At 42.2% G+C, this 10,955-nt stretch overlaps 1 protein-coding gene across 1 annotated transcript; it reads right to left on the bottom strand.

Annotated features, from left to right (window-relative positions):
• Positions 1-1,841: 1,841 nt before the first annotated feature.
• LOC133406762 (vitellogenin-1-like) lies at positions 1,842-10,432 on the bottom strand. Its single transcript, XM_061684659.1, has 34 exons — positions 10,387-10,432; positions 10,092-10,109; positions 9,714-9,865; positions 9,382-9,633; positions 9,145-9,306; positions 8,913-9,061; positions 8,681-8,831; positions 8,429-8,586; positions 8,185-8,350; positions 7,985-8,110; positions 7,681-7,899; positions 7,303-7,520; positions 7,125-7,222; positions 6,931-7,055; positions 6,762-6,863; positions 6,554-6,673; positions 5,847-6,033; positions 5,663-5,756; positions 5,400-5,585; positions 5,183-5,321; positions 4,895-5,105; positions 4,399-4,817; positions 4,267-4,321; positions 4,144-4,199; positions 3,852-4,058; positions 3,622-3,764; positions 3,413-3,548; positions 3,207-3,330; positions 2,933-3,113; positions 2,758-2,852; positions 2,551-2,645; positions 2,295-2,460; positions 2,019-2,180; positions 1,842-1,942 (listed from the first exon to the last, which is right to left on the bottom strand). Exons 1-34 carry the CDS (start codon positions 10,424-10,426, stop codon positions 1,842-1,844), a joined length of 5,013 nt encoding a protein of 1,670 aa, XP_061540643.1. The 5' UTR covers positions 10,427-10,432.
• Between the last annotated feature and the right edge of the window lie 523 nt (positions 10,433-10,955).

The following is a 10,955-nucleotide window of genomic DNA, read 5'->3' as shown; positions in this document are numbered from 1 at the left end:
CTTGTAGATACAAACGGTTCACTACTTTTGACTCCTCACGGAAAGTTGGCGTGCGGGGTGACAATGTGTTAAGTCCTGACTTTGGCTGGACTCCAAAACCTTCATTTTTTCAACCTTCAAAAACACATTTTCTCATTCTGATTGCTGTAGTAGTTTCCAATGGGAGGCCACTACTTACTATAGGTTAAACTTTGCTGATATCTTGCACTATAAAGAAATTGTGTGCAATTAATTGTCAAAAAATATTGACTAAATATCAATAAAAACACATTTTCTCATTCTGATTGATGTAGTAGCTGGCAAGGGGAGTCAACTCCTTACTACAGGTCAAACTTTGCGGATAATTTGCATTGTCGAGAAACAGTGTGCAATAATTGTCTAAAATATTTACAATATTTATTCTTTAATTTTTTTCTTTAACCTGACCTGTTCAGCTGCATGACTACAGAATGGTGGATCTGTATGCCTTTCATGCTAGAATAGTTTTGCTGTGCAACAGCGGAGTTTGAAATACTTCTGCTTATTTATTTCTTCATTTATTTATTTCTTTATTTCAATCATTCTTATGTTTATTGAAAATGCAGCTGGACAGAAAAGTGTTTTAGGTAATAGACAAGAGGAACAGGGGTGCAAACCACAGTAGAAGAATAGTTAGACGGTTTAGATATTTGACTACCAATAACCGTTACAAAGTCAAATCATCTTATACGTGAACGGTGGGTACTACCAGTGAAGATATTCAACAGCTATCCAATAGGACAAGATGAGAGAGGACAGAAAAGTGCAGGACAGGATGTGGGAAAGGCAGTGCTACTCATGAGTGTTGCGGTGGGATGCTTTTTATAGTGTAAGAACTTAATATAACCTGTGTTGTTATTAGTTGTCCCAGCATAAGCAATTGAAGCCAATAGCGTGTCTATGGACTATTCGTGAATGAACACCATATCATATGCATGTTAGTCAACTTGTGTACGGAGCTGCTGTGCCTGCACAACAAAGAACGGTGCTTCAAAGTTCACCGTTTTAATAAGAGGGGACCAGTTTTCCTAAAACTATCCATTTGGTTATTACGTTTAGCAGTAATATATTCTAGTGTTACAGACTCTATGACAAGATGGGTTAATGTTGATAGCTTGTTTATCTTAATAATCCATCCATCCATCCATTTTCTGAGCCGCTTCTCCTCACTAGGGTCGCGGGCGTGCTGGAGCCTATGCCAGCTGTCATCGGGCAGGGGGCGGGGTACACCCTGAACTGGTTGCCAGCCAATCGCAGGGCACATACAAACAGACAACCATTCGCACTCACATTCACACCCACGGGCAATATAGAGTTGTCAATTAACCTACCATGCATGTTTTTGGGATGTGGGAGGAAACCGGAGTGCCCGGAGAAAACCCACGCAGGCACGGGGAGAAAATGCAAACTCTGCAAACTCCACACAGTCGGGGCCGGGGATTGAACCCGGGTAGGCTGACGCTCTAACCAGTCGTCCACTATATATATATATATATATATATATATATATATATATATATATATATATATATATATATATATCTTTACATATATCTATATATCTATATATATATATCTTTATATCTCTATATCTATATATCTTTTGATTGTCTTTGCTTCTCTGTATATTTGGACCTTGTTTTGTATTAGTCTATATAAAGCTGATTGATTGTCAAGAAAGTTAAATATGCATCAGAGGACAGTTGTCTATTATGAAACCATGTTTGCAGTTATATGACTCCACAGCAGCAAGATCATTTTGAGATGCACTTTATTTAATATTACATTCAAAACTTTGAGACGAAGTGACAGAGTAAGTGTTGTTATGCGCACTGAGCAGTGCAGCTGCAAGCGAGATGGGCTTTGGTTGTTTCCCTCAGATCCACGCTGTAGTTGTAAAAGTCCTGGGGAATTATGGCGGCATCTGCACATATGAAGAGAAAAGAACAATATGAGAGACTTTTATTTCTCTCCTGTTGCATGTTTTGTCACCTACTCACCGATGGGGAGACAGTGGAAGCCAACGGTGACGGCGGTGGTCTTGACAGGGAGGCAGCCAGGCAAGCAACGCAGCACAGGCTCAACAGAGAAACATTTGGACTCCTGGCCATGGACATTCATCTGTTTCGCCAACAGCACCGACTCAAGCTTCATGCGACACTCTGCAAAAAATGTGGAAATGTCAGTTCTTGCACGTGTCACCTTGCATGTATTTGTTCTAGGATTATTGCAAATTCCTTTCCCTCCAATGGAATGTTTCATGTTTTGTGTCTCACTTGTGTTGTCCCTGCAGCTTTTGGCCGGCAGGACCCAGGAATGAGCAAAGCTGAGGGCGTTCTTAGTCACACGTCCATTGGAAGTGTGGTATTCCTGTCTCATCTCCCCATCAGCCTTTCCACAGAGTCCACAGGTTTGTCCCTTAATCCAGTCTGCAACTTTAACCTGCACGGAAACATTGAATCAAGCAGTCTGTCATGTGTGAAACAGATCTGATGATCGAGAGCTAAAAATTTGCTTGAAAGTTCCATTTACCTTCCAAGAATTGTTGTCAAAGTAGACTTCATGAAGTCCCAGGTTTGGGGCATAGACAGAGATGCCGTCTCCCTTTGGTCTGATCTCAATTTTAGCTGGAAAAAAACAATTGTGACTTCCCAAGTTAGGTAGTCCATTGCCAAAGGATTTGAGAGTATTTGGCACTATGGCAGCGTTATCATTTTAACGGTAATATTGATGAGTAACCTGTTGGGTGAGTATATGGCAGATTGTTGGTGGGCACCTCTCTTCCGTTAACCTTCACAACCACGTCAGTGTTCCTCAGGTACAAGTCGATATCACTAAGGAAGTGAGTGAACGTAATTAATTTTTTTGCATCACCATTGCTCATTTAGTGCGACCTATTAATCTTTCAACTTACATGTCAGCAATTTTAATGTTGATATGGTTGCGGGCATTATCATCCTTCCTCAACAAGACCATGAACTTCATCTCCTCACTGCAGTCCTGAGCCAGAACTTGGTAGCACAACTTAGGCATCTCGTTCTTGTACTTCCTGTTGTTGAACGTGGTCACTGTGTCTCCGCTGAAGCTACATTCAGCTGAATGGGAGAAAAAGACAAGACAGCTTGGTATGTGAATAAGTACTGCACACCATAAGTGATTTATTTATTTTTTTAAGAGTTGTATGCTACCTGCGCCGGCCTTGGAGATCAAGTAACGGACTTTATCAGCCACATCATCAAAGGGTGTGAGTCCCGTCAACTCATCCAGTGGCAGAGCAATGGGGAGACGCAAAGCCAGCTTATAGATGCTGCGCTGTAAACAGAATCATACTATTGTTAGAAATCATGCCTTGAAACAAATCATTGTCTATTCAGAACTGCTGGATTGTTCATACTGTCGGTGTCTTGAAAATCAAATCCAAGGTCCTTTCAGATGTTGCAGCTACTGTGAATGACAACTGATTGACACTGTTGTTGTCCTTCCCTCGGATGAATTTGTCCAGCACGTAATCAGGAACGTAATGATGTGCCCTGTGAAGATTTACATACGTTTTATTAAAAAAAGGTTTTGGTCTTTGAGTTAGCGGCAATTGAGCTGGCATACTTCTTTGCGTAGTGTTTGAGGGCAACGGGTAGTTCATTCCATGTCATTCTGAGGCGAGCTGCTGGGCTTGGACCAAGAAGACCAGTCTCAGCGGTGACTGCCATGTCATACTGTCTGCATGCCTCTCCCCAAGCTATTTTGGCCTTTCGCGACACAACAGATGGCATGTAGCAGTTGATATAAAGGCACCAGTTTTTAAACCGCAAATGCAAAGCAAGACGTTTTCTCACTGTGACTTTGTGTTTGCTGAGCAAAACACCATCAGCACACATCCTCCAGTTGTTATCAGCAGCCAGGAGAGCCAGGATTATCTGAAGTCGAGCGTTAGTCTTGTCTGCGTAGCCAGTGATTTGGTATCCCTGGCGCTTGCCATCGGTCCTCACAGCTTGCAGAATGACAACAACTGCAGGAGCATGTTCATTGCCAAGGAATTTGTTCTAGGAGAAGAAAAACGAAACAAAAACTATTTAGCCAAAAGATTTGCGGTACGTATAGATCGCGTTCCACGAGGTAAAATTTCACCTTGCTGTAGATAGCCTCAAAACTTGAGAGGCTGCTCTTGTGAGACGATGAGGTAGCTAGAAACTGCAACAACATAAGATTTTCAAAAATTAAATCTGCACCTTCATCATTGTATCGAAACACCATGCTCATATACCTTCTTGTGGTTCTTCTGGAAAGTGCGCTCGAAGTTAACTCGCTATAAAGAAGACGCAAACAATTGTGAGATTCTTCAGTTCTCCACTCAAATCAAAACGTGTCTTTTGGCATGGTTACCATCGAGACTTGACGACTGGAACGAGAGCTGGCGCTGAAGAGAGATTCCAAACTAGATGCAGACTTGCTTTGAGCAAGCCTGCTGTGTCTGCTGTGTCTGCTGCTGCGTTTGCTGCTGCTGCTGCGTTTGCTGCTGCGTTTGCTGCTGCGTTTGCTGCTGCGTTTGCTGCTGCTGCTGCTGCTGCTGCTGCTGCTGCTGCTGCTACTGCTGCTGCTGCTGCTAGATGATGATGAGGAGGACTTGCTTGAAGAAGAGGAGGAGGAAGAGGTGCTATTCAGAAGTTTCTTGAGCTTCATCAAGATGGGCCTTCCCTCGATGATTTCCTCTTCACCCAAAGTGATCTTCTTGATGATCTTCTCTGCGGCCTTTGGTCCAACTTGAACCAGCATCTCCAGTCTTTCAATGGATTCATCTTCATCTGAAATTAACATGAAGTTAGTGAATTGTTTACATAATCTAATTTAAGCATGCCAGTTCGAGAATTCTATCACTTACTGCGCTGCACTGACACAGAAAGAGAGTGCCTTCCAGCCATTTTGTGCAACGCAATGTCCTTGATAAAAGCAGCATTGTTTGTGGCAACCTTGATACAGCCTCTCAGTCCAATGCCGTAAGCTTTGAAGCAGTACTTTTTAGAAAATGCTCTGTCTCTGATGGGTTTGAAATCTGTTGCCACATCCTCCTGAATGATCTCTGAAGATGAAGCCTAATAAAAGGAATCGATGTAAATGGCAGTCTATATTTTTCCATACGTGTGTTGCTGCCTGACATTTAAAAGCTCACCAAACTAGCAGAGCGAGAAGAAGTCTTTGAGGTGAGGAGCTCCTTTGAATTTGGCTTTATGTCTTGGGTAGGGATTAAGGGGATGATTTTGGCATTAGGAAGATCTTCAATGTTTCTCACCACAGCAACGCTCACAACCCTGTTCAAGGATCAAAGTCTTGGTTATTTTACCCCTCTCAAATTAAATACTCTGTTTAACCAGAAACTCGAGTCTTACTCAAGAGCAGCAATGTTTTCAGGTACAGCAACAGGTAGAGCCGCAATCTTAAATTGACCGTCATTGATATCAAGCTTTGCTGAAATGGAGGCTGGTAAAATGGAGTTGAGCTTGGCTCTTGAGAGCAGGGCAGCCTGGAGAATTGCAGTGTTCACTCCCATCACGGCAAACATGTTCACAGCGATACTACAAGGAGAGGATGTGGTAAAAATGTTATGATTAAAAGGATGCTGTTTGACTTCATTCTCAGACTTTGTATGCACCTTGGTTTGATGTCAGCCACAAGCTCCATGTTGGTCTTCAGGAGATGGCGGAACTCGAAGGGCTCTGGCAGAGCTGGAGTTGCGGTTGCCTTGACTACCAGAAAGTACAGTATTAGTTTTTCTCTTGGGATCAAACAAAATTGTCAGCAGAAGTAGATACTGTAGTTTGAGAGGCAGTACACACTTTTACCAGCTGCAGCAGTCACAGCAGCAATGTACAGGCCAAGTTCCATTGGAAATCCAGCAGCCGTTGGCATGATACGCCTCACTTCAGCAGCCAGCACTGGCTTAGCAACATGCAAAGAGACTCCTGACAGCACAGATTTGAGGGCATCCCTACCAAGCTCCTGAACATATGACCCATTGACCATCTGTGCAGAAAGAATGCATCTCATTGCAGTCATTGCAAAAATTTGTTTTTTAAACTGAGCTTTCATGAAACCAACTTTGTTACTGTTGCCAAGTCTGACAAGCTTTCAACACAAAAATACCATTGTCGGCACTCCATGGAGCTGTATTATCCAATTTTGGGGGAAAAATACATTTCAGATACAGTACTTGTCTGCTGTATGCCTTTGGAGGTTATATCCACAATATGAAGGTGGCACAAGGAAATAATTCAAAACAAAGATGGAACATTGCAACTGACTAGACAGCCACATAGCTTTATCCTGAGCCTGCATTATTTCGTCTCTGGATAACTCGTCAATTGTGCAGGTCTCCCAAGCACATAGAACAGAAATTAACAACTTTTAAAAATGTCAAAATGTGTGAAGTGAATTAAAGAGCACTGTCAGGAAAGTGTCGAACTGCTGTTTTGTGCTGCCCTGTGTTCGGCCAGTCTTGCTGTGTAAATTTATTTGGGGTGATTAACAGCATTTTGTACTATACCGCGATGGCTTGGTTAATCACGTGCTGGTTGATGTCGATGAAAGCAAGTTCTTGTCCGAAGAGCTTGATATAGATGGAGGCCAAAGGCTTGCTATTGGGCGTGGCCCTCCAGTCCAACAGCTGTAACAACACAAAATCACCACCCAACTTAGAACGGGCCTGAACTGTATGACATCAAGTTGATGTCTTAATGGTGCTGTTGGCTTACAGCTTTGATGACATTCTTCATTTTGGTGAGCCTGTCCACATTATCAGTTAATGCATGGCTTTTCAGCAAAGCCTCTTGGAGTCCCTCAGTTCTAACTCCAACCTAGCACATGATCAACAATGTCAAATTTACACGAGCAATTCAAAGAGAGGAGACTTTAGAATGTTACCTCCAGGACATCAGCAGCAGCTCCAGCAATGAATGCCCTGGTCTTAGCGACGATGGTTCTTGGCAAAATGGTGGCAGCGTCATTGATGTAGAAAGTACTGACAGCAGCACCGAGCATCAAGTGATCTGGGCAAATCCGTTTAGTTAACAGCAATAAGGAATGCGGGGGCATGTAAAATACTGCATAGTGCTTACTGCTATATAAGTCCATTTGAATGGCTCTGCTGAAGCGGAGGCTCAGTCTTTCCAGCTTCCGGCTCATGATTTTGACTGCGACATTGCAAGCAGCGGCACTGTAATAAGATTTTGCTGACATTATTTTGCACAAGACAAATATGACAATGAACACAATGTGTTTTGAGAAGGCTTTTACATGGAAGCATGGTTTGGGGTGGTGCTTCTGGTCAAAGACTTCATGTGAGAGTAGGTGAAGCTGGCCACCTGCAAGTTCTCCTCCAACTTCACAAGGTTGGCAAGGCTTGTTATTAAACCGACCGGCGGCTGTGTCTCAAAGATAACAATGCACGCAAGCATGCGGAGCTCAGGGTGAAGAGCCTTGTCCATATACAGCTGAAGAGCCAATTCCTGGACCTAATTTAGGGGAAACACGTACAAGGATCTTTGCAAAGGCTTTAGTCATTGGAGAGTAGGAATGGAACCTTGAAAGCTGAAGTCAACTTGAAGCTCAGACAGGCAGCATCAGACCTTTGTGAAAGAGTATCACTGTGTGTGTGAAACATTGCAAATTTACCATTCTTGGTTCCTTCTTGGCAATGTTCCTCAAGGCCATAATCGCCTCGGCATGAACTCTTGTGGGCAGGCTTGTAGCTGGTGTGCCATGAATGGGAAGGACCTTTGTGATCGGCTTCACGCTCATCGGATGGCCAGCGTTACTCAACACCTTCAAAATGGAAATGATTTGCTGTGTGTCGCTCTTGGCGATGGACTCAGCAAGAAGGGTGTGGATGGGCTGTTTGAAAGAAAGACATGATTGAACCACCTCTCATTCAGAAATAGAATTAACCAGACAAAAATAATGTTTAAGGTAATTTCACCTTGACCAGTTCAACGGGGCAGACTGTTTTGTCAGCACAATATTTAAAAATCATGGTGCCATAGCCAAGTAAGACAATCTCAGACAGAACTGGGTTCTTCTTTATTTTGTTGTTGACTGACAAGCTCTGAAAAAGACAGATCACAAAATTGTTCATACTTTATTAAACAGTTTTAGGAGTGTGGAGGCAGCTTTACTCACCTCAATCAGCTGAATGACCTCAGTGTTGGCTGTCAGCGTATGAATGGATGCAATCAAAGCTTGAGCAAACTCAATGTGGGTCAGTTCATCAGACTCAAATTTCTGAATGATGAGTCTCAGCGCAGCAGGAGTTCTAATTGAAGGCAGTGCATCCAAGATCCATTGCCTGGAAGATGAGAGTGGGTATATTTGCTTTTGCATTGTTGTTGTTTTTAAATTACTGAAATGTTGGTGAAAATGTCACCTGTAGGCACTTTTTGTCTTGTACTGATTCCAGATCATTTGCAAGTCTTGAAGTTTGGCCATACGAAGGAGGTGAATGAGCTCCAAAAACTTGAGAGGAGCATCTTCATGGACTCTCTCCACATTGTGGGTGATCAGATGATTTAGAACATCCACTATCTACAATGAAAGTAAAGTATATCATCAAATATGCTAGGAATCCCAGTTCTCCTTGTAGACTTTGGCGATCTCCTTAAGAACTCTAATGGGGTACCTGAGTCTGGACGTTGGTGATCTTCACAAGCTGAATGGGCGTTTGCAGCAACTCGGTGGAGAACTCATACTGGAGGGATCCACGTTGACGATACTCAGCTCTCACGGGCATTAAGGGACTTTTCTGGATCTCGAGGAAAACCAAACGTTGCCTATGGAATAGTGAGATTAATACAGGAGATGAATTCACTGCTTGTAAGTTTCTGAGCTTTGACAATTTTCCATGGTCATACTTTGTCTCCATTTGAGCAGCTCCATTCAGCTCGTTGAAAGGTGTGAACTGAATGATCTCATTGACAGATGCTTCCAAGATCATGATACCGTTGGGAACTGACTTCAGAATGTAGTTGTATGCGGTTGCTCCTCTCAAGTTCTTGGACTCCTGGAAGACAAACAGTAGCGTTACCACACCACCATGTTGCCTTCCAAGGATCTATTTATCACAAAGACTGATCATGCAGTTACCCGCTGACACTTGGCACATGTCTCAGTGTAGACCAACCCGATGTCCTTCACAATCCTTTCCTGACAGTGGTTAAGGTCCCTGGTCTTTGTCAGGAGGATGCGTTCAGCCTTTTCATCTTCAGTGATGGCATAGAAAGTCTTGCACACACCCTGAGCTCCAGCCTTGAGACAAAAGAAGCCATTTTAGAATATGCTGTGATGGATCCATAAGCAATGTAAGGTTCCTCTTTTACTCACCTCCTGCATTTCATAGATGTTCTGTGTCTTTTTTACATTGAGCTGCAGGACATTCAGGATACCTCTGTAGATGTTCAGCACCATCACCGAAACACCTTCAGGCGCTAAAATCTTTCCGACAACACCATTGGCGTACTCAAACTTGATGGGGATCATCAGCTGAGGCGCCAGGACTGAATTCAGCTTAGTGGCCGGAGTGAAAGTATCCTTGGGCCAAACACCACTGTACTCGAAGAACTCAGGTTCAGCAAGCTAGAGTTTCAGACAAGACTGTGAGTCATGGTGCTTTTCCCACTGAGGTATTGTTTGAATATCGTACCGATCTACTTCACCTTGAGCATGAACATGTTCTGTTCAGTGGCGCTAATGAGAACTTTGCTCCTCACTTTGAGTCCAGCTCTCGCCAATCCTTCCTCCGGTAGACCGCCCAGGAGCAGTGTCTCATATTTGTACACATAAGTCTTACCAGCAGCAAAGTCAGGGGCTTGAAAAGTCAAAGTGTTTATTGGCACACGCACAGATAAAAGTACAAGTGACCTTTTGTTAAAACTTTTGTTATGTTTTTTCTACAGTCTTTATATCTTGGCTATGCAATGAAAAGCATGTGTAACATAACAAACCTTAATTTTATGGGTTAAAATTTGGAGGTAAATGTTTTATTGTAGGATAGGGACGATCTATTGTTTGCAAAAAAATAATTGTAAACTTACCTAAGTTATGTTGACAAGCTAGACGAACGGAACAGAAATGCACAATTAATTATACAGGTTATCAAAATTTACAATGGGCCTCAAAATGTATGGCCTTATTTTTCCAATTAACAGTCTTTTATTTGGATTTGGAAGTTAATGTTGTGGGAAAAAAATAAAAAACAAGAGTTCTGTCTAGTTTATCAGTTTTAGCAGTATTATAGGAAAAAAAACACAAAGGTAGAACATCCCCTGAAAAAAAAATTGAAAAAAAAAAACCTAATTCTAAAAAGTGAATGATAGCAGTGAAACTTACCCGCAAGGGCCAGAGTCAGGGCAAGCACAACCACTCTCATGGCTGATGGGTTGTACCGGTCATCACTCAAGAGCAGCCTTTTATAGGGGGAAAATTGCACTGGCTGAGCTCACCTATTTACTTGGCCAAAGTCATGTATCATTTGTAAATATTTGCTGTTTCCTGAAACTGAGCCATCAAAAAAAAAAAAAAAAAAAAAAAAAGAAACGCAAATATAGATGTATTGACGCAAATATAGATGTAGTTAAAATTATTCATGCCCTGGCCAAATTTTGCGGTCGAAGAATGTAGAAGTACATTTTTATTTATTAAATGTCTATTATTATTGTCAAGAATGTGCCAAATGACTGACTGTAAGATGTTTTAAGAGCTAAAGCGATAAAATATAGAATATATATCATTAGGTTTTTTTGTTTTGTTTTAGGTTTGACCAAATCTGTCTGAAATTATTGATACCCTTTCTCAATAATGCCTATCCGTTCCCAATTTATACTTGATTATAATGCTCTAGATTATGTAGAGGCTACCAGGATCCTTGAGAATGGGGCAACAGATAGTGTATGTTTTCA

The sequence above is a fragment of the Phycodurus eques genome, chromosome 8, assembly GCF_024500275.1.
Source record: "Phycodurus eques isolate BA_2022a chromosome 8, UOR_Pequ_1.1, whole genome shotgun sequence".
Classification (NCBI taxonomy): Eukaryota; Metazoa; Chordata; class Actinopteri; order Syngnathiformes; family Syngnathidae; genus Phycodurus; species Phycodurus eques.
The sequence above is the reverse complement of the archived record's forward strand: the minus strand, read 5'-3'. Positions and strand labels throughout refer to the sequence as shown.